At 41.7% G+C, this 26805-nt stretch overlaps 1 protein-coding gene across 1 annotated transcript; it reads left to right on the top strand.

The window, feature by feature from the left end:
• Positions 1-1007: 1007 nt before the first annotated feature.
• On the top strand, positions 1008-12194 carry LOC310988505 (dystroglycan 1-like). Its single transcript, XM_083975141.1, has 3 exons — positions 1008-1301; positions 6478-7044; positions 8280-12194. The coding sequence occupies exons 2-3, from the start codon at positions 6622-6624 to the stop codon at positions 10587-10589; spliced, it is 2733 nt and encodes a 910-aa protein (XP_083831267.1). The 5' UTR covers positions 1008-1301; positions 6478-6621; the 3' UTR covers positions 10590-12194.
• Positions 12195-26805: the final 14611 nt, after the last annotated feature.

Below are 26805 nucleotides of genomic sequence, written 5' to 3'. Positions count from 1 at the left end.
GTTCCCTTTGTGGCATGCCATTCTGCATCATTTTATTCTGTGCCGAGTTTTTTTGGAAGATCAAAGTTGGCTCATTCTCTGCAAAGTCCTTTCAGATACACTTGCGATGAAAGGCTCAATAAAAAAACCTGACATTTAAATGAAATAAAGTAGATTTTATTAAACTGTCCTTTGAGAAAGGTCGGCACTTAAGTAACAACTGCCAACTTTAAATTGTCAAATGTGATAAGTCATGATTATATCCGCGAGAGAATATATTTGTAGCGCATGCTTACAAATATCAAATGAGTGAATTTACATTTCACTTAATGTTTTCTGTATTATAAAAAAAAATACTGACATAAGCAATCTGCATGGCAGGAGATAAGAACATGATAGGTGCTGGTCACGCCTGTTGACTGGTAGTCACTGCAAAATCACAGGATATTAAGGATTTATCTGTTCTATTGTCTACGTGCTTGTTTTGTGGGGGGGTTTTATATATGAATATAGGACCAACACTGTGTCCTACAGGAAACAGCGATGCCCAAACTTTCCCATTCAGTTAGACACTGAAAATAAATGCATGATGGCAAGGCCTTAAAAAATAAGTGTACCTACGGTACCTCAGATTGCTGTGGGTGTGCTGTCACATTATTGGGAGATATATGGGGAACCTGAGGTTGAATTTTCTCTCACCATATCCATCTTGATAAATAATTTGTTTACCAGTGAGTAGCCTATCTTTGCAGACAGAGGGGCCTCCAGACTTTACCTTTCACCTCATCTTGCCTACATGCTTGCAAGCTGACTCAGTTCAAGATTAAGAAATAAAATACATACCTCACAGGAGGCTGGGGTGTTAAATGTGTGTGTGTGGAGATGTGTGTGATTATCAGTGTGGCGCTAATAAACACTCACCGCCAGTTTATCCTTTCACCTGCATGTCTTCAAATAAAGGGGAGGCGGAGTCATGCTGGTACACACGATCGGCCTCAACTTGTAGACCTGTCTGCTGCGAGGAGGACAGAGCAGGCAGCAAGGGAGGGGTAGCTGGCTGCCGACATAACCACAATAATACAGACCAGTGAAGTAGCCTTATAGACTTATCAAATCATACAGATATCAGTCCTCCTCAAGACAGCTTCTTCTTCTTCTTTCTTTTTCTTTTTCTTTTAAACCAAATGCTACATGTCCATTTGTGGCGTTAAGGGAGAAATCGCATGTTTTTTTTAATGGCGTTTGGGAAGTCTCCGCCGCGCGCTCGGGCTAGAAGAGGAGACGTTACGGCGCGAGGCAGCTAACGTTAGCTCGTGAACAAGGTCAGTTTGAATGTTGTGTTGTGTCGCTGTTTTAACACCGGTATCATCGGGAAAGCCATCCTCGTCACCTTCGTTACCTCGGCTCATTCACAGAAATGAGCACCGGGCTCGGACGGGAGGGGAAATCGAGCTACATTTGTCACCATCATCCTCACCAGCAGCAGCAGCAACGTACACTCCTGACGTTAGCCTGTTGTAGGTTAGCCCCACCGGTTTGGAGGCTCTCATCTCGGGCAGGCTCACTCACTCTGCTCGCTCTTTTTTTTTTTTACTCGACTCTGGTGGTTTGTGAAGCAATGGAGCTAATGGACACAAACGTTTTTTTTCTATTAAGTGGAGCCTGTTTGAGTGAGCTGCAGTATTGTTGTGAGAGAGCTGGGTATTTGTGCGGTGGTGGTTTCTCCCCCAGCAGCAGCAGCAGCAGCAGCTACTCGGTGTTTCCGCCTATAATAAAACAGGTGCACCTCTGCGCTAGCGATGGGCAGATGCAGGTTAGCACTCGACTCAACGCAGCCTCTTGCGGTCTTTGTAATCTAATTTGCTCAAGATTTGAAGGAATAATAATATCCCCAATGTGGACTGTTAAATGATTTATCAAGGTTGATTGAACGTCGTGGGTGGCGATATCATTTTACATTTTAGGCCTCGTCGTTTACCGAGTCCAGCAGCAGCAGCAGCAGAAACGGGCCCGGTAGCTAACCTTTTTTCTTTTTTTTTACTTAGCTAATGCTGCTAACTGGTTAGCAGACTAGCTACTAGCTGCTGTAACACAGTTGTTACAGTCAATCCAGAAACATTTGGTTGTGTTAACGATCTCAGTCTATTATTGAACCACACGTCCTAAACGAAATGTGTTGTCATTAACCACAGACTCTTAATCGATGATGATGGTGATGGTTTAGCCCAACTTGATATTAGCGTGATTTTCCTTCCTAACGTGTTGTTTAACGATGCAGTAGTTTCCAGTTTTGCTTTAACCCGAATCACATGTGTGACAACTAACATAACATTCATTAGCAGTAGAAACTGTCAGTTTACATGAAATACGATAATAACAGTAGCCATTTCTTTTAGATATAAATGTCACTTGTTGTGAAGCTTCACAGGATAATCATATAGGTTATTTTACACTTGATAATCACTATTGCTTCAGATTTTATACTATATTTATGAATGGACTTGAAAGAAAAAAAAACACACACACAAAATGATTTGTTGACTTCTACACTGGGTTTTAAACATACACAGTTTCCTTTAGTGTGAAATGAGCTTGCTCTCAGGTCATTGTGCCAGGTTAGACATTTCACTCAGCCAAGGCCAGATTTTGTGTTTTCTCTCCCCACATATTTCATTACTTTGTTGAACAGTGCAGAAGGCAACAACACAAGGGAAACATCCAATTGCGGAGCAAGCTTGTCTTGTGGATATGTTTGTTATTCAGCTCATGCACTATCTGGAGGCTGCTGGATGTGGTACGTCAATTCAATTGGCCCTGAGTGCCACTGTGCATCAGAGCTCTAATTATTTTTGATGGTTTTCAAGTTTTAACTACTGTTGAACTGCAGACGGCGTGGATACTGTGGTTGTTAATGGTTTTGTCCCCCTAGTAGTGCGGGCCTCGGTGTCAAACGGGCAGATATCACCCACACTCAGGCCTCTGTCGTTCCACTTTTTACTGTATGGAAAGCAAGGGCCCTGTCATAGAAACTGTGTGGTTTTAGTACTTGTTAAGAGTATACACAGTTGGAAAATGAACAAGTTGTGTTACACACAACTCCCTGGTATATAACATAAAGAACATTTTATATGAGCCTTGATTCAACAACACTGGGGCTTTTGAAACTTTATTTTAGCAAGAGTGTCATTTAGCTTGGCCCCAGTTCTGTCGTAAAGATATTATCATGATCGTAATAATGAGTTACAATTATTCCCTCTTTGAGCATTGTGAAATGCCATTAAGGCAACTTGTGCTTTTTTGAAGAATGGACTTTGAATTTGTGCTTTGTGTACCATTTTACAGGCAGAGTGTTTGTTTGAAATGAAGCACCTTTGAGTTTTTTAAGGTCAGTCCTCTCAACAACAAGCGACATGGCTTTGTTTTACTATTTTGTTGAGCCACATTTTGACTGTCAGCTTTTTCCTGAAGTGACATATCTTTGTTTCTGTTAAGGTTTACTCATCCCAAATGCCTCCAATTATACACTTTTCATTTTATTATGGTTTGTTGCTCATTTGAACGGCGTGTTGAAACACTGCAAATCAGCATATTAAAACGTTTCATATTTCTTAATGAGTTGTTGTTTGAATTGGATTCTGAATTACTCACACACTGTGAAATGAGAACGTGATAGAATCTAGGCCACATTGTGAAGAGCTTACTTTGATGCTCAGTTGTTGTTTTTCTTCCTGTGTATGTGTGTATGTGGTGGGGGTGGGGGGGGGGGGCAACAGCCTGAGGTGAGTTGTAATACTCATATCTTTAATTAAATTAAGCTTGTGGGCAAAATCTATTTTCATGTTAATGCCTGTGTTTTACATATAAACACATATGGATAGATGAATCCAGCAATATGGTTTGTCTTTTACACTTGGCAGGCTCATTGTCGGCCATCCAGGATTCACCCTTAAAGTTATTCTTTTATGACTATGTTGAAGAGACCGCTCAGTGTTTTTCATTTACCTAGGATCTCCAGAGTCAAGGCTGCATGGGGGAGAAGGTCACGGGATGTATATGTCCTATTGAAAAGTACCGAGGTGACTCAGTACTTGAAGTTCCCAGATAAAAATGCGTGTCCCAACTTGGTTAATGGGTTAGGTGGGGTATGACTCATGTAACCAGTTTGTCTCCGCTTCTCACAGTTGTTACACAGTGCTTCCTCTTGGTGATATATCTTATTTTTGCTCTTTATTTGACACATCCAGTATTTCAAACTACAGTACATGCAGGATGGTGGAGGGTGCAGGATTCCTCTGGATGAGAACTGATGTATGCCACAGCTCTCCCAGCTGGCAGTCTAGTCATAACAGTCCACTTCTGTGCCAGAAACGCCACATCAGATACCTGCAGTAGATGCTAATGATCCACATTTGCACCAAAACTAGAGCACAATAGATTGCACAACATATAGTTGGTGTGGTTGTGACTGGAATGGTTTAGCCTACATGTTTATTAGTCAGTAAGAGGAGACAATCCACTGACACAATAGATTTTCCCAGCAAACAAACTGTTGCTGCCTTCGTGTTATAGGTTTTTGTCCAGTGATGAATCATACATCTTTAAATGCAAAAGCAGTGGGTTGGCCTGTGTCAATAGCAGTGCCTGAGCTGTATGCTACTATAGTGCTGCTGGGTGCACTGCTTACAATAACACGATCAGATGAATATTTTGGTGGTAAAGGACAAGGAGATGGTGTAATCAGAAGAAGATAGAGAGGTTAGGCTATGTTTTAGTGGCCTTGAACCTTTAAACATATTCCCACATGATTTAAGCTTTATTGGACATAGTTGCCACTCATGATGTCTGAAGTCAAGGGCTGAAAAGCCTGTCAGAAAATGTATTCCCTTCATTCTCATCCTTTGCCACATTGATATAGGAACCCATAATGTGGTGTCACAGTTTAAGGTCGTGAAAACCCAGAGAGAAGGTGCAAGTTTATGGATCAATTTTATTTATTTACTTACTTATTTTTGCCTTGACACCAGTCTGAACTACTGGATAGAAGTCTGCACTGAATTTGCTGGATTTTACAGCCAGTTCAAAACCTTTCTGCACCATTCAGCAGAGAGAATACAGACACTCATGTGGTTAATAAGCCACTGTTAGAAGGTTTTAAAGGTTTCAAAAGCAGTGGAAGTAAAAGTCTAAGACGAACGTTTCCCCCGTTTCTCTGTGACTTGACGTCATTTCCCTTGGGAACTGATTCAAGCCAGATGTTTGAATGCTATGTGACAGAGCAGCACTGACAGGGTTTTTGCATCGCAATGATAATTTCCTCTAATGTGATTCAGGTTTAAACAAAATGAATAATCGATTGTCTGATTAGTCTTTAAAGAGAGTAAAAGAGAGAAGCAGTGCAGATGAGTCAGAGAGTTAAACTGCCTTTTATAACGTTCATTAAATTTTATACCTTATCACAAAACAGTGATGCTGAGCATCTGTTGCTGCCTATATTTGGGATAAATGCAAGTATATTTTGATTGTGTGTTGCATCCTCTGATATCCTATGGTCCCATTGCAGCGAAACCCTCTTTTACGGGCCATTTCTTTTGCATTAGTCATCCGAATATTGCGGGGTTACTTCCAATGTCATAAAACTTGTTATACAGGAAAAGGTTTTGTGTATAATGACTGACAATGTGATGTGGATTCTAGACCAGAGGTTTGGCCGATGATTTAGATGTGATGCGCAAAGACCTTCTGTGATAAGTATCCTTGTGGCAATATTTTTCATTGTAAGAGTTGACGTCACAACCTTGTGCCAGTTGGGCATTAGGATTCCAGGCAATTGGCTGACCCTCCTCTGCCAGTTTGTGAGTGCTACAGGATTGGGGTTGGCTGGGTCAGCACAATGGAGGCTCTAATTCCAACCCTCAGGGCACCTAATTAAAACTTACAACCAAGACAAACAACCTTTGACACTTGTACATCTCATGAGAATGGCTATTACTCAAAATACCACGACAGAGAGGTGAAGATAAGAAGGATATTGTGGGTGGGGGGGGTCATTCTCATCAAGCAATGTTTACACTTTGAGAATTTAGAAAAATTGTTAAAATCACATTCCTTTGTCGTTTACCATGACATACGTCGTTTACCATGACATACGTATATACGGCATTCATTTTGGATAATTCATTCATTCCAAATATTACACAACACTGTAATTGACTCATTAATTACTCTCTGCGTAATAGACACTGAGCAGTTCACCATGTAGTGAGCATTGGATTTAAATTTCACCCATTAATTGTCACTATTATATTAAAAAAATGTGGTAACTACTAAAGTATGATTTGTACTATCAATATAGCTTGCATACAAACTATTTTGGTGGTAACAATCACTGAGTAGAAGTTGTTATGAGCAGGAACCTTGCCTTGGAAGCAGTTTTACTACTGTGTTTGTACTGACGTTTTTCTTTTGTCACTCTTTTTATTTTTATTCTGTCTCATATAGCGGGCTGATATGGCTGTCTAACAGGCTGCCAAAGATCTCTTCATGGCTCACAGAGGACAACAAAGAAAAACCACTGCATCTGTGAGCGTCGCCAACAACTAGGGAATCTGACCCACAAGCATATCATCAGACTGACTTCAGTGCATGTGGCCTCCTCAGTTGTTCATAGACATCTGTTGGGCAGCCCAAAGGCCTATTGCTATGCACTATAAAAGGAGAGACATGAGCTGTGGGGATGCTGGGAGGAGCAGGCTTCTTTCGTGCAGGACTATCCCTCTGGTAATAGGGCTCCTGGTGACCATGGCCCAGGGCACTGTGCCAGAACAGCAAGAGACAGTGGTGGAGATGATATCTGTGGAATTGGAGGCTTCCATGCAGTCATCTGTACTCTCTGAGCTCCAGGCTGCTGCATCTTCGGTTGGCGAAGGGCCGCCTACGGCCATCCCAGATTCCTCTACAAAGAATGGGGGAGTACACACTGGCATTCCTGACTCCTCTGCAATCGTGGGCCAGGTGTTCCAGTTGAAGGTTCCCCCAGGACCCGCCAATGCAAGCTGTAATGTCCATGTAAGTGCGCTGTGCATTAGGATTTGACATTAACAAGAATGACTCAATTTTCTAACAACAAGCCCATTGCACATCCCCTGTTGGAAATATATTCTGCTTGTGAATCCCTCAGAATCTAAAATGAATGTGTTAGAATTTACATGTAAATGTTTTTAACATCAAATTAATGGGGTCAGATTCAGAATTAATCAGTCAATTAGACTGGTATTTGTGTTTTTGGAAATTTATGAATAACAAAGTGATAGGGGAGGACTTTGTTGTTGTATTGATGGACTGAAGGTCGTTTTTGTATTTTTCATTTGGGTGGTGCTTTTTATTCATTTTAGCAGTAGCTTTAGGGTTTACATAAAAAGAAGTCAAATACTGTATATTTCTGCTTAATCTTGATGCTAATGCTGATTAAAAAGCAACTGGCTGAGTCAAATTTTGTTGCATTACAAGATTTAAAACATATTTTTATACAGAACTGAATGATAATGACATTGGAATATAAAATACAGTATTGTAGTCTAAGATATACTAAAGGTATTGGTGAATTAGGCGAAAGAATGCGTAGAGAACAGTTCAAACAACATTCACTACCTGTTTTTCCTGCAGAGACCACGGTGGCCACATGTATCAAAATATTTTTTCTATCATTGTAGACATAGATAATGTGATATAATCTTTAGTCCTTCAGTTCTGATCACTGTATCACTACTAATTGAAGCTGACTGTGGTGCAATTTGATCCAGTCAAACTTATGAATAAGCTGAGATGATTATTATTGGCCCAAGTGCTGATGCAGAATGATATCCTGTCATACAGTAATAACTCAAAATGAAGAGTGATGACTCACATAGTTGTTGTTATGAATAGAAACACACTCTGCTTCCTTTTCATATTTGGCTAGATTTGATAATCTGAATGGAGCTGGGAGGGTGATTGTGAAGGGGGGGGGGGGGGGGGGGGGGGTAGTGAAAGCAGTTCAGCTTTTACTTTACACATCTGAAAGTTTTCTATCCATCTGTGTTTTTCTTCCACTTCCCTTTTCACTGACAGCTGGTTCAACATGAAATAGAGAATATCTCTTAGATACAGATTTGCTTGTTTTTCTTATCTCAGTACACAATGTGAGCTTCTTCAGACTGTAATTTTAGTCATCACTTGCCTTATCAACTTGAGTTTTTTTTTTTATCTTAGAAATATTTTTATAGAATAAAACAATAATTGTGATTTGGTTTCTCATCCTGCAGCTCACTGAGATGGGAAAGGAGACTTTACCCTCCTGGTTATATTGGGACAAAGAAAGCTGCACTCTAAGAGGTTTGGCGCTGGATCAGGATAAAGGTGTGTATCATATCTTGGTGTCTGGAGAGGAGTTAATTGAGAAGACCGGCAGCCAATTGTTCCCCAGTACGGTCTTCTCTATCGAAGTGTACCCAGAAGAAAGAGCAGACAGTGAGCCGGCCCTGCTCACTCTACAATCCGACATTAGTGGCCTCCAGCCTTTCACCTGTGGCTCTGAGGAGCCCGTGACTGTCCTCACTGTCATCTTGGATGCTGACTTGACAAAGATGGTTTCCGAACAAAGGGCCAACTTACTGGGCATTATGAGAAAATTCTCACATGTGCCCCTGGAGCAAATGAGGGTGGTCCCTGTTGTTAACAATCGCTTATTTGACATGTCTGCTTTCATGGCTGGACCAGGGAATGCTAAGAAGGTGGTAGAAAATGGGGCCCTGCTGTCATGGAAACTTGGATGTGCCCTTGACCAAGGTAACATTCCTGACATTAGCAGTGTCCAGTCCTCAGCAAAGGACGGGACCATGTCAGCCAGGCTGGGGTACCCAGTGGTCGGCTGGCACATCGTGAACAAAAAGCCCCACGGTGTGAAACGGGTCAGACGGCAGTTGAACAACACGCCTACCCCGGTGCCCTCCCTGCTGCCTCCAACAACCCACCCAGAGCCACCTATACGAGTTGTTCCCACCCCAACCTCGCCCTCTATTGCCCCAGCAACGGACAGCTCTGCCACCCCTGTCCGAGGCCCCTTGCCTCTTCCTGTGAAGCCCACAATGAGGGTCAGAGATCAGATAGCCCACACACCTGTTTTCGGGCCTCCCCAACCCACAAGAGTACTAGGAACGACAAGCACCATTCCCATCCAGCCGACCATGACCAGGCCTACAATTGTGGAAGCCACCGCTATGCCGACGCCACCAAGCACCACAAAAAGACCCAGAACCTCTGCCACCAAGAAACCCAAGAAACCCAAATCTTCCACCCCAGCTCCCCGGGAACCCAAGTCCACCACACCTAAACCACCCAGACGCACCACTCCTCAGTCTTTGCCTCCAGACTCAAATCAAACCCCCGTGATTAATAACCCCATCGATCAGGTGAACGCATGGGTCGGCACATACTTTGAGGTTAAGATTCCTCCTGATACATTCTACGACAAGGAGGACGGTACTACTGATAATCTACGTTTGACTTTGAAGAAGACCCCCAAAGAAGCAGTGAATGAAACATCTTGGATCCAGTTCAACAGTACGATCCAACTTTTGTACGGCCTTGCAGAGGAGCAACACGCAGGGAAACATGAGTACTTCATGTTGGCCACTGATAAGGGCGGGAAGAGCATCATGGATGCTTTTGAGGTGCAAGTCAACCGTTGGTCTAATAATGACAAACCATCGGTTGTGTTTGCTGCTCGTTTCCATGGTGACCCCAAATCTTTAAGCAATGATGTCCACAAGAAGATTCTTTTGACCAAAAAGTTGGCTTACGCTCTTGGTGATCGCAACAGCAGCACGGTGACGCTGAGGAGCATCACGAGAGGCTCCATTGTGGTTGAATGGACCAATAACAGTCTCCAACAAAATCCCTGTCCCAAGGACCAGATCACAGTTCTCAGCACCAGGATCTCGGACCCCCAAGGGACACCGAAACTAGCCTTCATCAAAGCTATGGAGCCAGAATTCAAACCCATTAACATCTCCATCCGGGGCACAAATAAATGCCAGAGCTACACCTTTATCCCACCAGGAGAGGTGCCGCCGCCTGTTTTGCCCACAGCCACGCCCTCACCGGGGACGGGTCGTAGGAGCAGCGACGACGTTTACCTACACACCGTTATCCCTGCCGTTGTGGTAGCCGCCCTGCTGCTCATAGCTGGAATCATTGCGATGGTCTGCTATCGCAAGAAACGCAAGGGGAAGATGACCATCGAGGAACAGGCCACATTCATCAAGAAAGGAGTCCCCATAATATTTGCAGACGAGTTGGATGATTCCAAGTCGCCTCCATCCTCCAGCATCCCTCTCATCCTTCAGGAGGAAAAGCCCCCACTCCCCCCTCCGGAGTACCCCAACATGGCTGGCCCTCACAGTACCCTGCTTAACCAGGATCTTCTGGAGGAGTATTCTGTTTATCAAGATGATGATCCCAATGCCCCTCCTTACCAGCCCCCACCACCATTTACTGTCCCCATAGAGGGCAAAGGCTCCCGCCCCAAGAACATGACCTCGTACAGGTCTCCACCCCCCTATGTGCCTCCCTAACGCACACTGGAGCTTTCAGTTTGGAAAGCAGGTGCAATGTAGGGATGCTTGTTGAAAACTACTACAGGAGTAATTTTTCATGTGTTCAATGAAATGGCTTTGACTTTGTAGACGCAAGGCAACCATAACCATATATTTGACCACAATGGATAAAGACACTGTATCGTACAATTCTACTACTGGCACAGGGCAAATGGATGGGGGACAGTTTGTAATTTCCAACACTTTTTTTGTTGTCCTTCAGATCTGCTTATGACTTCTTGCATATTCTTTTTTTTTTGTCTGTTTTTGCCAAGAAGAGTCAGTTTTATCTTCAATGATGTACTATTTCTATTGTATAGAAAATAATAAAGAAGCAGGAAAGACTGAAGCCCACAGGGCCTTTGAGCAGATGTCACCATGACAACAGACTTGAGGCTCTCCCTCACAATGTTAATCTTTATGAGTTCTATATCACTCTTATCTGTCCTTTGGCTAGGTTTACTAAGATTTTGCACCTGTTATTTCTAGAGGGGAATGAAATACAAAAAGCCAAACTGAAAGCATGAAACACTTTATTTACACAGGAATCAGTTTGTATCTTAGACTTTGATCTTTCTTTGTTCTCTTCTTTGCTTTGCTCCCTCTCGACAATAACATGCAAACCTTGCACTTATGCAAATTCTTGTTAAACCTTGCACTATGTGTCTTGCACAGAATTGAACACAGTAAGTGGTAGTCCAATAAGGAGAAAACAATTCTTTTTGTATCCTTGAACTCACCACATGACTGAGATTCCTCTGGTACTTGATCACAAAGGACATTACACTGATCACGCCTGTTGTAGATGTAGCCTAATTAAGTTACAAAACAGATAATGACTTTTTTTTTTTTTTTTTCTTAATGTGTGCCACTGAACCTGCCTGTGAGATGACTGGGTTTTGCTGTTGCCAAGGTAATGTCTGTGGTCACAAGGCAGACCTTGTGGGGTTGCTACAACAGTAACGAAGGGGCCAGAGGAATGCTGTGGTCCACTGCAAGGCGAGAATAATGTTGGCAACACGGTCAATGAGGTGGATCCACTGTCTTATATTCAGTTGGTTTTATTGGTGTGTGGGGTGGGTGGGCTTAGAGTACTGTATCATCACTGCTCTGCCTGTAGGTGTTGCACTGTTATGTCTTGTGCATCACCTGTTGTCAGTTCAGATGAGGCATGGGGACAAGGGGATGTACATAATTGTGTGCCTGTGAAATTAAACAACTCCATAATGTTAGTGTTTTATCAGTAAAGCTAGTCGGGGAGAGGGGGCGGGGGGCGGGGGTCAAGAGTGGGAAATAATTTTATTTTTTAATTGTATGTCTAGATTTATGATCACAATCATAAAAAAAAAAGACTTTATAGTTTGTGAGGGTACAAAAGAACATTTACTTGCCTATCACAAAAAAATACTGCATTATCTCAATATGATGGGGAACAAAGAAACCACAACAATATGTGAATTATGTACATTTCATATCTGATATCACCATAAGAAAAAATGGATAAAAATCTAATGTTTTTACTGAGTTTTTGATACAGTCTTAAACTTGTTTTATGAAAATATATTAATAAAATGTAATACTATTTGTAAAGCCTCAAAGATTGTGTCTCATTGAGAAAGTGTACCTGGATTAAAAATGACTTTTCAGCAGAGATGGGTTATGTTTTTAGGTTTATTAAAGGGTTAATAAACACAGCTTTTCATGGAAATGAGAGAGCAATGTACAGTAATCTCAAAATCTGCTATTATACCACACAGTCTCATTAACATGGTTAAAAGCAGCCATGGGCTTTTTATAAATTGAGGTATAAAGTGCAAATTATGAGATATTTAAAGGTATTTCTGAACTCAGATAAGTGAAAATTGCACTCCTGCTGCTCCCTAGATTTGTTTTCCTATTAGATATATAAATCTACAGTGCATTACATTGTGGCAAAGGACCTGTGGCATTTTTGTTGCTTTATAGTATTTTATAATCTTGACAGAATTTCTAGGAGCAGGCTCCATTGGCTCTAATGGTTGGCTGGTTTTGGCTATAACATGAGCTATACACACTGTGTTGTAATAAACCAAATACATAGCAGGCTGCCCTCGAGAGACAGTGTGATATTTTAAGAGAATTGCTCCCTTTCTGTGCCATTTAGGTGGGCAGTTTTTTATTTTCTTTTTCTTTTTTTTTTGGCTCTGTGCTGGAGAAATATCAATATCAGTGACTAATATGTGCTCTTAAATTCTTTCAGTATAGAACTTCTGTTATGATGGCTTATTTGGGAGAGGTCAGAAACTGTTTGGTTGGTTGATTCCTCAGACAGTTGCACTTCTTCAGAACAAACTGCAACACACAACCTGATTCGTTTTTTTTTTTTTTTTACACAGTCCTGGAAGGAATTGCCTTCACTGTTGTAAACTTGGTGAAAAGTTACCGCAGGAATTAATCAAGGTACTGGATGTTCTCCCTTGAGTACCTTGTACCAGACAGTGTGTGTTGGTGTTAAATTACGCTTTAACTGCACACAAACCCACTGGTGGTCAGTTGACTGAGGCTCCACTACATGACTAAGTGGAAATGGAGATCTGTGTTATTTTCTGCTCTAACACCTTTAATTTCAAACAGATAATTTGCGTGTCTGCAGTGGATTTAGCTTCATGTTGTGTGTAAGCTGTAGTGCTGTAGTGACTGAATCTGCAAAACATGGTCAGTGCTTTAACTCTGTTATCATCATTTGCCCTGTCTTACCAGTCTTAGGTAACATACCACATAATTGGCAATTATGAGGTGGGTTATGTTGCAAATTGAGTGTAATAATCATTTATCAATTAGCCAACAATCATCGAAGTGTGGGCGACTGACTCAATTATAAGAGATATTAGTGACACTGGATAGTGTGATTAAACACAGCTTAGTGAGTTTAATAGAGTACAAACAGGGATGTGGGCACTTCGCCTCTTGTTGCATAAATAACAGGCATGATTTAATTTTTTTATTGACATGGTTGCACGCTGTGTGCAGTGCAAACAACATCACAATAATGGCAAAACAATGGCTGCAAACTGGAAAAATTTGCAACATAAATTAATTCAAACACGTAAAACTAGAACTTGGTAGTTGTTTAAATAATTAGTTGATAAACTAACTATTAACCTTCTATTTTTGGGAACAATTTGGTAACTTTTCAAGCAATTGCAACAGGCAATTTTTTTTAATCCTAATTAAATGTTGGTGAATTGAATATCCTCAGGTTATTGGCTGTTGGTCAGATAACGCAGCCAATGATGAAGTTGTGGCAGGAACAGTTGTTTTTAGACATTTTATTCACCATACAATCAATTGATGAATTGATGAAATAACTGACCAATTAACTGATTAAGAAAATGTTAATTGCAGGACTAAAATTAAACACAGACGGAAGGTGTTAATAGTTCTCTGGCAAGCACTTTTAATCACTTTTCATTCAAACCAAATGCAATCATCATCTCCCAGGCGGTTGTCATTAAAAGGTTGCTGACCGTGCAAATCTCTATATAAACCTGTATTTCTTGGGGATTGTGAAAACACTGTGATGTAGTTGCCAATATTAACAGGAGGAGGAGTAATCACCTCTGACAGTCTAAACACTCAGCCTGTGATGTAGCAACAGCCCATTACAGACAAGAGGTGTGTCTTCTGATGTGGCCGTTCAGCCGACTGACAGCAGCTCCGTGCAGCTGAGATTGGAGCTTAGTACAGTAAAGTACTTTAATGCTATCAAGGACAGTTGTGACTACAAACTGTAAACAATTGTAAGCTCTAAAAAGGGAATTTCAAAATATTATAGGATGCACTGCATGTGAGCACCTTTAAATCTTATTTCCTTTAATATCTCACCACATGTGATGAAGGAAATAAAGAGGTAATTTTCTATCACAGTACTGTACAAGCTACTGTAGTCTTCTCAGAGTGCATCCTGTATGTAGGGACCTGCTTTCTATTAATACTCTCCCTGAAGGTTCATCAGAGTAGTTTGAATCTACAAATGGACTTGAGCTAATCGATAGAAACAGCCAGTGGGAGGTAATGAGGGTGTAGCCTATCAAAATGTGAATTTGTGGCTATTTTATGCCACTCTCTCTATCTCTATCTCTCTCTCTCCATCAACCCCCCCTTTGTACTCATTAAAAATGTATCTGGCATGAAAGTTAATGTATGTAATGAAAAATGTATAACCTCATGAAGACCTATGGGAAGAACTGACCTTTAAGTTGTTGATGTTTCTCATGCACTGCACTCGAAGCTGCTGTTGTGTTTGCTTGGCAGCTCTGTGCACAAAACCACAGCAAAACCACATCCGTTCCCTGACGTTCATTTAAGACTAGACTGAAAATGAACACACACGTTTTGCTTAATAATTGTTTTGAAATTGCCCCACAGATTTCTACACGTTCACATTTTGTATTTACGCAGCATCTGCTGTTTCTTTGTTGTTTCAAAAACTGGCAGAACACTAATCGAAACCGGTGTTTTCTAAGCATGTTTATCATTTCTGGGGTCGTAACAAATTCTAATTAGGCCTGTAGCCATGCCAGTCCAAGCTGTCACTGCAAACAGGAGGGTAATTATTTCCACAGCGCTGTATCATTGACTCAAACTTCTTTTCTTGATTTAAAAAGGAGAAATTAATCAGTCTCTGAATGTGCCCTGGTGCTTGAGGAGGCGGTAAGGTGATCCGCTACTTAGCATTGGAAATAGCAGAGAGGGTATGATGGTGGGCAGCACAACATTATATATATATATATACAACTCTGTAATAGGTCTTATTAGATAAAAAAAAAGCCCAAGGTACATGGCACTCTGTTTCCCATTAGGCTGAAAGCACAACAATATATATCCTACATAATGCAGGATAATTGAATAATTGCCAGGTAACCAAGTGTACATCCTCTATTCTGTGTTTTTATTATATGCAATTCATAAAAATGTGTTGCATGATGATAAATATACTATTAGAGCATAAAGAAGTGTTCTATAATACAATAGAGCTGCATTTTAACCTACATGTTATTAACTTTATCAAATCATCGAAAGTGAATAAAAGCAGCAGTCACACGCACTTTCATTTACGCTAAACCTGACATTAGCCATGCAGCACTCACACATGTGTACTCTTTGTATGTAAAAACAGGAGCAAATATACATATATTTGTTATTATGGCATTTCTTAGCAAAAATATGTTGGTACTTATTAAAACTCCACAGTATGCACAGTATAATATATTATATTTATATACTATATTCATTTAATTAAAAAAAAAAGAACACCTTGGGGCTTTTCACTTCTCAATTTAAGGAACTGACTACTTTCTGCTAAAAAAATTAGTTTTCCTGCTAATTGCTAAGTAGCAAGCTGGAAAGCAACTTTCAATCAGGAACTGATAATTTGATCCACATTTGATTATCACAATGTCTCATCAGAGAGAAGAGCTGCAATGGTGAGTAGCAACACATTAATATGAATCTATTGAAATTATTTCATTCTGGGTGGTTTTTTATCATTTAAATGTGCACAGGTGGTGTAGAACACGCTGTGATCTCCACAAATGATAGATCCCAGTCTTTTCTCCATCACCTGTGCTCTATGATTGAACACATGCAGTAGAAAATGGTTACACAACACTAAACACAAGTACGGGAGTCATGTGATATTACATGACCTGCTCATATTATTCCACAAAGCACCAAGGTAGTTTCTATTGTCGATTGTCCTCTAAATAAGCCGCTTAGCAGGTGTTTGCTTAAAAAAGAAAAAAAAAGAGAGAAGGTAAAGAAATCAGCTGTGATGAGATGGTGGAAACAATAACAGTAAGACATTTCAGTAAAGACCCAATTTCCCTCCAGTAAATAGCACCACCTTCCTTCTCCGTCTCCATAAAAAAAGAAAAGGTAGGCTACAGTAAGATGTTTTTCTGCTGTGACTTTACAGATCTCATGTGCATGCTTCTCCAAGATGTTGTGGACGTGACCTCTGATAATATCACTGCAGTAAATATGCTTTTAATTCTACTGTCTGTACTTGTTTGTGCTTTTTATCGTTGTCTGTGGAGCATTTTCTGCTTTGATTATGTGTCACTTATTTTCAAAAGTGTAAATGTCAATGTTGGTCATTTAATGATCATGGTTCAGTGAGTATCAAGGGAGTTAATGCCACTGGATGTATGTGTTTCTATTCAGCTGCAGCACTGATGATCATCCTGATGAAGTCCTCACCTCTCCTCTGACTGCAGCTTGTCTTCCCACCAACAATGACTACAGCGCCATCTTGTGAGGGAATGAAGTGAGCTCATGTGAATGCCTTTTCCAATATACACTGACATAACGTGCTTGTTTGCCTTGAGCACTGAATAGGAAGTGTACACTCACAAGTACATTTTGTTGTCTTGTCGGCGGTGGTTGAACAGAGCTTACATTTTGGGGACAGGGTGGAGAGAAAGTGCTGCTCTGAGGCACGTCGGGGAGAGCGGAGAGAGAACCAGAGATGACTGCAGCATCAGTAGATGGCAGTAGCATCACACCAGGCAAAGGTGCTGATTAATAACCTGTGCATGAGATCATCATGCCTTTTGTAGACAAAGAACAAGTAGCCTCAAGCTGCTGGTGAGCAAACTGCAGTTTTTATTTATTAGACTCTACAAGTAAAGGCAACACGAATCCTACTGTTTGATTTAAATTCACGACCTACATGAGAATCTGTGAAGAAATCTGTTATAGGCCGGGAGCCAGGTCCACCCCTCAGGATGTTTTTTGCTACCTTTTTTTCACTATTATTTCTTGTTATCCCATACATTGGGCCATCACAAGTTGATAACCTCCACCCCCAGCAAGGGGCCGTTTGGCCCCAGGGGCCAAAAAACCCCCTTTTGGGGAAAAGCTTCTGGCGAAATGATGTAATGGCATATATTAGGGTACAGCAACTGCATACATGGTCAGATAACTCTGAAATTTTGCATGGTGTATCCTGACACATAGGGGAAACTATCAGAATAATATTCTGGGGCTTACTGCCTTTCTATTTTCAAATATCACCCTCAGTTTATCCCAAAAGACAAAAAAATGTGTTTCCGCCTGACAAATTGTCATCAAATGTGATCATTTTCAAGCATTTTATTATACATATCACTGCCTTAGATGGATATGAAAAACTTCCCACATTTGTAAGGCTCAATTTAAGCCCAAGATGACCTTTCTATCTAGAAGATTACACCTGCTATGACCAAAGTCTTCCAGTGTCCTACCTCAAAATCAGAGAAAACGGAACTTTCAGCATTAGCATTCCAAATGGGATTAAGCATGATTTCTTGCACATAAACTGTATCTTAAACAAGATTGGAGACTTTAGTTATAGGCTACTACTATACTATCTTAAGTTAATTACATGAAAAGTGAATAATGTTACACCCCCAGGTGGACCAGGGTATCAGGGTACAATATAAAAATAAATGCTAACCGATTTACACACACCAACACACTTACCAACCAACACACTTGAACCAAACAACTAGTCTATGGGCCAGACCAGATTTTGGTACCACTCAGGGGGGCAAAATCTAGTAACATTTTTTGAAAAGGTACATGTCCATAGATGATATTTTGGTATGATAACCCATCCTAAGTGGCAGCTTTATGACAGTTATCAACTCATAAAGTTATCAACCCCCTGCAATAAATAGGCCTCTAAACGCAGGGGGCATATCTTGTTTTGTGCTCATTTTCAGATCTTTAGTCATGTTATGAGGGCATGTTTGGTAGCATTTTAAAGTGTATAATCCTAGCTTTCATTTAGACCTAGTTTTGAGCCTATCTAAAAAAAATATAAAGGTCACATGGTCAAAGGTCAATCTATCTCAACAACTATTTTTCCACTATTTTCGCCTAAACTGTAGTCTTTTTTATAGCACTGTGAAATGTAGGAACAGCACTGACACAAATAACAAAAACTGAAATACTCACAGGACTGTAACAATTCAGGAAATGTATAATCTTCCCATAATTTCCTACTATAAGGGATGATTGTGGGTCTTAAAGTGGAACACGGGCCCAAGCGAGAATTGTCAATAACTGCTTATTCCTCTGTATTTCTCAAAGAGTTTTTAAGTTTTCTATATATCTTTGCCCCAATTATCATCATAATCATGATTATAGTCCAGAGTTAAGGCAACTTCTTCATCCTCCTCCACCCTGATTTGTGCATGTTTGCATATTTCTGCATCTACTCCTCCCAATATTTTGCACGTTCTGGCAGAAACGCCCATATTTGCATATTCATTAAGGCAAACACGCTAAATGGATTGCACGTGCAATTTTGACCGTTTGAGTGATGCAATCCTCGGTGCATCCGATTAGTAGATCAGCTTCAGCATGTGTTTGCGCGTGTAATCAAGTTTGCACGCACAAACATGTTTTTATACACACAAACCTTTAGTAGATCCGGCCCATAGTCAGAAGTTAGTGCTTATACAGTAGCTCTGTACACTGAACATAGGAGTGGTTAAGAGCTTTTCACAGTGATTGACCACAAGTCATTGACCATTGGGGGGGCACACAGGGTGGCCAATCAGATTTTAGGGGGGGCAGGTGCCCCTCCATGCCACCATGGCAGACCCGCCCCTGGGTGAGGCAGGGGAAGTCTGGAAGCCTACAGGTCTTTGTATGTGGTTGAAGGGTCTGACGACGCTGAGTCCAGGCCAAATTTACCCCCAGGGGACAGTAAAGTATATAGTATCTATCTTACTATCTATCAACCAGGAGTTGTTGAAGGTCAACCAGTGTGGTTGTGTTGGTTACTGTAGCATGTACAGCAACTCCCAAGCTGATCCCACAAGAGTTCAATAGGCTCTTTGCACAACTCCACTACTTCCTGAACTTAATGCTGCTCCTTCATTTCCTGTCTTACATTATTGGATTCATCCAGGTGTGTCTGACCATTGTGACTCCTCAGACACACCTGGATTAATCAGTTTGTCCAATAATGTAAGACAGGAAATGAAGGAGCAGCATTAAGTTCAGGAAGTAGTGGAGTTGTGCAAAGAGCCCATTGGGTTGAGGTCTGGACGCCAATCAGGTACCAGTCATACACCTGTGACTGACACACACATGGCATCACTTGGAGCTCAGTACAAGAGTGAATACCCACAGGAGGATATTGCAGGGGATTTTGGCGTTTTTGGGGGGCGCTACCCACTCATCCTGACATCCCAACTCTTCTTAAAGAATTAACCTCAACCTGCGTGCTTGAATTGAATTGAATTGAAAACTTTATTGAACAACGTTCACTTCAGTTATCAACACCTCCCTCACCTCAGGCTTTGTCCCTCCTTCAATGAAGCTGTTGTCACCCCCATCCTGAAGAAACCTGGCCTCAGTCCCAACATCATGAACAATTTCAATTTCAAACCCATCTCAGCTAACAACCTATTTGAACCATTTCAATTTGGATTCCATAGACAATACAGGCAGCTCTTAAATCACCAATGACATCCTCCTCGCCTCAGACTCCGACCACCTCACCATCCTCATCCTTCTCGACCTCACTGCAGCCTTCGACACCATCAGTCACTCCATCCTCCTCTCCAATCTTTCCTCCACCCTAAACATCACTGGAACTGCACTCTCTTGAATTCCTCCCCAGGTGTCCCAAGGTGTCCCCCAGAGTTCAGGGCTTGGTCCCCTCCTCTTCATCCTGTACTTGCTAACATCACCCATCGTCAAGGTCTCCAGTTTCACTGTTGCGCCAATGACATCCAGCTTTACATTTCTACAAAATCCATCACTACTACCAGCCACACCACTCTCATCTCCTGCCTCAATAATATTAAATCATGGATGCAACACAACTTTCTGAAACTTAACTATGACAAATCAGATATTCTTCATTGATCCCAAATCTCTCACTAAATCTACGGCCAACTTCACCCTTTCCATTGTCAACATCAAAACCTTCACTGGCTTCCTGTTTCTTAACATACTGTATACAGTTTAAAATCCTTCTTCTCACATTGAAAGCACTCCATAACCTGACCTCCTCGACCCCCACTCTCCTAACAGTGATACTCTTTCGATGCCAACCTCCTGTACTACCCCCCATGACCAAGTGTAGCCAATGTCAATCTGGCCCTCTGCGTTGTGTTTCTCGGTACAGACTGCCCCAGGTGGGGTTCGCATCCTGGTCTCCTGCACGGCAGGCAACGATGCAAACCGTTTTACCGAGAGCTCAATGAGCACTTGGCAGTTGGGTCTGTGGGAGGAAGCCGGAGTACCCGGAGAGAACCCACGCATGCACGGGGAGAACATTCAAACTCCACACAGAAGGGCCGCAGCTGGCCGGCGGGTTCGAACCCAGAACCCTCTTGCTGTGAGGCGACAGTGCTAACCACTGCACTACCGTGCCGCTATATAACTAATTTATCAATTATTATTTAAAGAGCTAGGACACTCAAACCTACAAAGCTACATACTTTGGACTGATGATGATGATGATTAGGGTAAAGATGTAAAGAGAGTGCACGAAAATGTGCAAACTGCAAACATGCACAAATCAGAGGGTGGAGGAGGATGAAGAAGTTGCCTTAACTCTGGACTATAATCATGATTATGATGATAATTGGGGCAAAGATATATAGAAAACTTAAAAACTCTTTGAGAAATACAGAGGAATAAGCAGTTATTGACAATTCTCGCTTGGGCCCGTGTTCCACTTTAAGACCCACAATCATCCCTTATAGTAGGAAATTATGGGAAGATTATACATTTCCTGAATTGTTACAGTCCTGTGAGTATTTCAGTTTTTGTTATTTGTGTCAGTGCTGTTCCTACATTTCACAGTGCTATAAAAAAGACTACAGTTTAGGCGAAAATAGTGGAAAAATAGTTGTTGAGATAGATTGACCTTTGACCATGTGACCTTTATATTTTTTTTAGATAGGCTCAAAACTAGGTCTAAATGAAAGCTAGGATTATACACTTTAAAATGCTACCAAACATGCCCTCATAACATGACTAAAGATCTGAAAATGAGCACAAAACAAGATATGCCCCCTGCGTTTAGAGGCCTATTTATTGCAGGGGGTTGATAACTTTATGAGTTGATAACTGTCATAAAGCTGCCACTTAGGATGGGTTATCATACCAAAATATCATCTATGGACATGTACCTTTTCAAAAAATGTTACTAGATTTTGCCCCCCTGAGTGGTACCAAAATCTGGTCTGGCCCATAGACTAGTTGTTTGGTTCAAGTGTGTTGGTTGGTAAGTGTGTTGGTGTGTGTAAATCGGTTAGCATTTATTTTTATATTGTACCCTGATACCCTGGTCCACCTGGGGGTGTAACATTATTCACTTTTCATGTAATTAACTTAAGATAGTATAGTAGTAGCCTATAACTAAAGTCTCCAATCTTGTTTAAGATACAGTTTATGTGCAAGAAATCATGCTTAATCCCATTTGGAATGCTAATGCTGAAAGTTCCGTTTTCTCTGATTTTGAGGTAGGACACTGGAAGACTTTGGTCATAGCAGGTGTAATCTTCTAGATAGAAAGGTCATCTTGGGCTTAAATTGAGCCTTACAAATGTGGGAAGTTTTTCATATCCATCTAAGGCAGTGATATGTATAATAAAATGCTTGAAAATGATCACATTTGATGACAATTTGTCAGGCGGAAACACATTTTTTTGTCTTTTGGGATAAACTGAGGGTGATATTTGAAAATAGAAAGGCAGTAAGCCCCAGAATATTATTCTGATAGTTTCCCCTATGTGTCAGGATACACCATGCAAAATTTCAGAGTTATCTGACCATGTATGCAGTTGCTGTACCCTAATATATGCCATTACATCATTTCGCCAGAAGCTTTTCCCCAAAAGGGGGTTTTTTGGCCCCTGGGGCCAAACGGCCCCTTGCTGGGGGTGGAGGTTATCAACTTGTGATGGCCCAATGTATGGGATAACAAGAAATAATAGTGAAAAAAAGGTAGCAAAAAACATCCTGAGGGGTGGACCTGGCTCCCGGCCTATTATGTTTGCTGTTTGTTAAAAGGGTGCATCAGCAAAGAAGTGATCCTCCTTTAAGTCCTGTTGATAATAAATGTGTCGGCCTTTTCTTAAGTCACACTCATAATTAGAAAGTGAGATAAGTTGGAACAGCTGTGAGACTCCATAATTCAGTCACAGATTTAGAAAGTGTAGACTAATTGCATTTTCCCTCTTATCTCATAAATTGGATCCATTCCAGAGCTGGGATGGAAATCTTTGTCTTAACCCATTTGCGTGTATGCTGTGGATTTTCAGAGGCGTGACAGAACTAAGAGGTTTGGGGGTAGTGGGTGTGGGAGGGGAGGGGAGGGGTGTTCATACTGTAACCAACTGGAGGAGACATGACAGATGCTGTCTTGTACTGGCTGCTCTCACTGGCGTTAATGGTGTGAGCATCATTTGGATGCAGAGGCTTGCTGCAAGAGGCCGAGGGCCGCGGCAGAGGACACTTGTCATGTGAGAGGTTATTAGAAACGTTTACATGTCTTTGCATGTGAGAGTTGAGAGAAAACAGCAGATCTGAGGTCAGGCTGGAGCTCCCCTCCTGCTCTGTTATGTCATGTTGAACCAACCTCGGCCTGACTTGCAAAGATCACAGCTAAATCAACATGTAGTTTTTTTCCCCCTCTTCTTCTCCTTTTTGCTCTAAATTATACACAACGCAGCAGCAGTATCACTGTCACTTCATGCATCATACAGCACTCTGTGGTGTGCGTGGAAGCTCTTTTCCCTCTGTCATTACTTGCAGGTCAGACAACACACAACATCTCAAAATAAAACATGGATATTGCGCAGTATGTGGTTGCTGCTGCACACCATTTCTACCTTTTTCCAGGCATTGTGTGATCTGCCACTCTCATGTTACCACAGGATGTTTGTGCAGAGCTTTGGTCTCTGCGTCCTCCACGCTCCCTGCTGGCCTGATGGCCAGATGGGTCAGTGGCTGCGTAGCCGGGGCTTGGCGGGCCCCTTCTGTTCACCGTGAGGGTCCACTCATGGGATTGAAACCCCGGAGACCAGATTTATAGAAGCTGGATCACAAGGTAGAGAGGTTGCAAGCTGAGCTGAGACATTCACGCACATGTGCATTCAGTGCACACACACACAATCCTGTACACAGGTAGGAGCCCACGTTTTTTACATGCGTGGCAGAGAGAGGTTGACGTGCACTTCATATTAAAGTCCTGTTGTAGAGAGATCTGTCAGAGGGCACGACATTTTACTGATTAGAGTGGAATTAACAAAAGAAAATGTGATTTTATTTAATAAGCTGGAAACAGACCTGATCTTTTATCATTTCAGACAAGCTGTTCAGGAGGGTTACATTACTGAAGTGAGATTTTTCTTGTCATGTCATGTGGAAATTTAGTCAAGTCATCTTCAACTGTTATTGCAGTCCATTAACTCCATTGTGAAGATACATAATTGATGCAGCCTTTGGGTAGAATTTAATCAAATGGAGAGTACTCCACACTCCACCGCCAACTGAAAAATGAGGCACACAATATTCAGTGATGTAGTTTGCGAGGTAAGACTATAATTCACGCCTTTGAATTGATTTATAATCATTTGACTGTACACTTCCTGCACAATGCCCAAAGCAAAACTCGTAGCTTTTAAGCTTTTAAAGGTGGACTCGTGTGAAGGATTTATGAGCCTGAATTAGGATCAGCGAGTAAAAGCATAACCCCAGACACCTGTTCCTGCTAATCTACTTCCAGACAAGCAAACGGAGAAGTGTGGCGTACAATTTATTCTCTGTACCTTTTGGGTTTTTCAATTTCATTTCATCTTTGTTTGATGTGGATTTCTATCACTCTTCCCCAACTATTCATTTCCATTCCAGTATTTTTTTGCCTCTCCCAGGCATTTACTTTTCTTTGAAATAACTGTGATCTGTGTGGGCTGAGGAAATGCATTGTTTATTCCATGCTCCTTGAAATCAAGGGTTTAGCTCTCTAGTTAAATTTCACAGCCAGCCAGCACTTATCTCTGTCAACTCCTGTTTAAGCCACACATGATCCGCCCTGGTTTAAACGCAGCTGGCTTTTGTTTGTGCCGTGAACCTGAGCTGCGAGTCAATGTAAAAAAAAAAAAAAAGTGTTACTTTACTGTATACAAGCTTGGAAAAAGTGAGCTGCATCTCGCACGCAGCCAACGCATAACAAATACGCAACATATTCTGGAGATGAATGCCAGCACTCTGTTATTTCCTTTCTCAGTGAGTGCATTTTCCTGACAGGGGAAATTGGGGAAAAGCAGCAGATTAGCGCACCTACTCAGCTGCGAATCCTGAAGAGCATTCGTCTCACTCAGCCATCTTAATAACACAACAGTCAATTAAATCCATGAACTCAGATATGTAATTTTCAAATAATCATTAACTGGGAGTGGTGGAGTGGGGGTGGAATTAGAAATTTGGATATCGAGGAGATGGCACGAAGGGGGAGGGGAGGGCGGAGAGAAAGGGAGGGTGACAGCATGAGAGGTATAACAGTCATTACAGTAGAGGCAAGAGACGTACTAAATCCCCCAGCCAAAGATGAGTGAAGATAAAGGAGGTGACTGAGCTAATTGTGTACTGTCAGAATCCATATCTCTAACGACTGTCAAGTGAGCAAATTTCAAATGTATTCTCTCCTCCCACCCAACTCCCCCCAGGAGTAAAAGTGGTGAGAGAGAAGAGGAATAAATACCAGGAGACACTAATGTGATGAGAATGATGCCTGGTCTCTTCCGCTGATTAAAAATGCAATAACGCTGTGACGTGCACACACACACACAAACGTTCACATGCACACACACAGTGCAGCCTAAGCAGGGGCAAGGAGTAGCTCTGTGGAGCCACAGATAAGAAATGGCACCCAGTGACCCCCAAACCAATTTATTCACTCAGAAAAATAGTATCTGTATCTTGTTCTGGGATCACTCATAGAAAAACAAACAGAAACTCAACAGCAGAGCTTCTTCACTAAAGTCACGCGTGATCTTCCTCCAGGTGGTAATTAGTGCCGTTGAGAAGATGTGGATTTTATGATTCATGTCTCACCACTGGCTATCTTACTGTACTGCTAATTATAAAAAAAAATCCTGGCGTCTCTGTGTGCATGTAACAGTAACAGGGCTGATCTGAGGATGGAGAACAGAGGAGATGCAGAGGAAGTGGGAAAACATGCTGGCAAACACAAAGCATCATAAGGAGGTTTTGAGAACAAGACACGGCGGGGAGAGAAAAATAAGAAGAGCGAAGAGTGTCTTTATCCACCTTGCGTTATATCAGGCCTCGGTTGGTCACTGACGGGAAGCAGATAAGGTTTCACTCTGGCTGGAGTTGGATAATTGGACATTTATGGAGAGATAGGAGAGCCCAGGGCCCAGGAGCCATGAAACAGAGCTAATCTAGACTCAGCATCAGTAAATTGTCTGTGAAAGAGTGCATCAGGAGTTCTGACAAGATAAAGAAGGCTTTCCTCAAAGGCGGAGCTGGACCAAAGTGACATGAAAACTCAGATACAAAAAGAGCCCGAGCCTTTGATGCTGGGACTTCTACATGTCACACGCGGCGCACACTGAAAATGTACATTTCACAGAGCAGTGGTGTCACCTTGTCATCCAAATTGGGTCACGCAGGCTTGTAATTCTTACACGGCGAGGACAGTTTTGACAACTTTCTAACGAGACAGCTCTTAAGAGTCAGAACTTTTAGCAAGCGTGCCACCTTGTACATTTTTAAAAACTCTGTTGTTCAACTTCACATGTCCCCACGCGTAATAATCTGTGACTGACAGTCCTCCAGAGTTTGAAACATTTAGGTCCTGGTGGAGTGTGCCTTGCTCTCAGTCCACCATGATTAGTTTTCTCCCTTTGATGTTTTTTCCCCACTCGATTCTCACAGGAAACTGCTGCCTACAAAACAGGTGTATGCCGAGCAGGTGGGCTCCTCACACTGGAGCCTTGAGAGTTAGGAGCCAGAGTAAACCATATCTCACACTATTCTAGGCAGGTAAAACTCATCCCTGAACGAGCCATGCTTAGATTTTTAAAGATCTCTTTAAGTTTTTGTTCTTGCTTTATATATATAGGTATCTAGAGCCAGAAATCCACTGCTTGTTTAATGTTTCTTTTCTTTTTGCTGA

Source organism: Trachurus trachurus, assembly GCF_905171665.1.
Source record: "Trachurus trachurus genome assembly, chromosome: 7".
NCBI lineage: Eukaryota > Metazoa > Chordata > Actinopteri > Carangiformes > Carangidae > Trachurus > Trachurus trachurus.
Note: the sequence above shows the minus strand (reverse complement) of the source record. Positions and strands in the feature narration are given on the sequence as shown.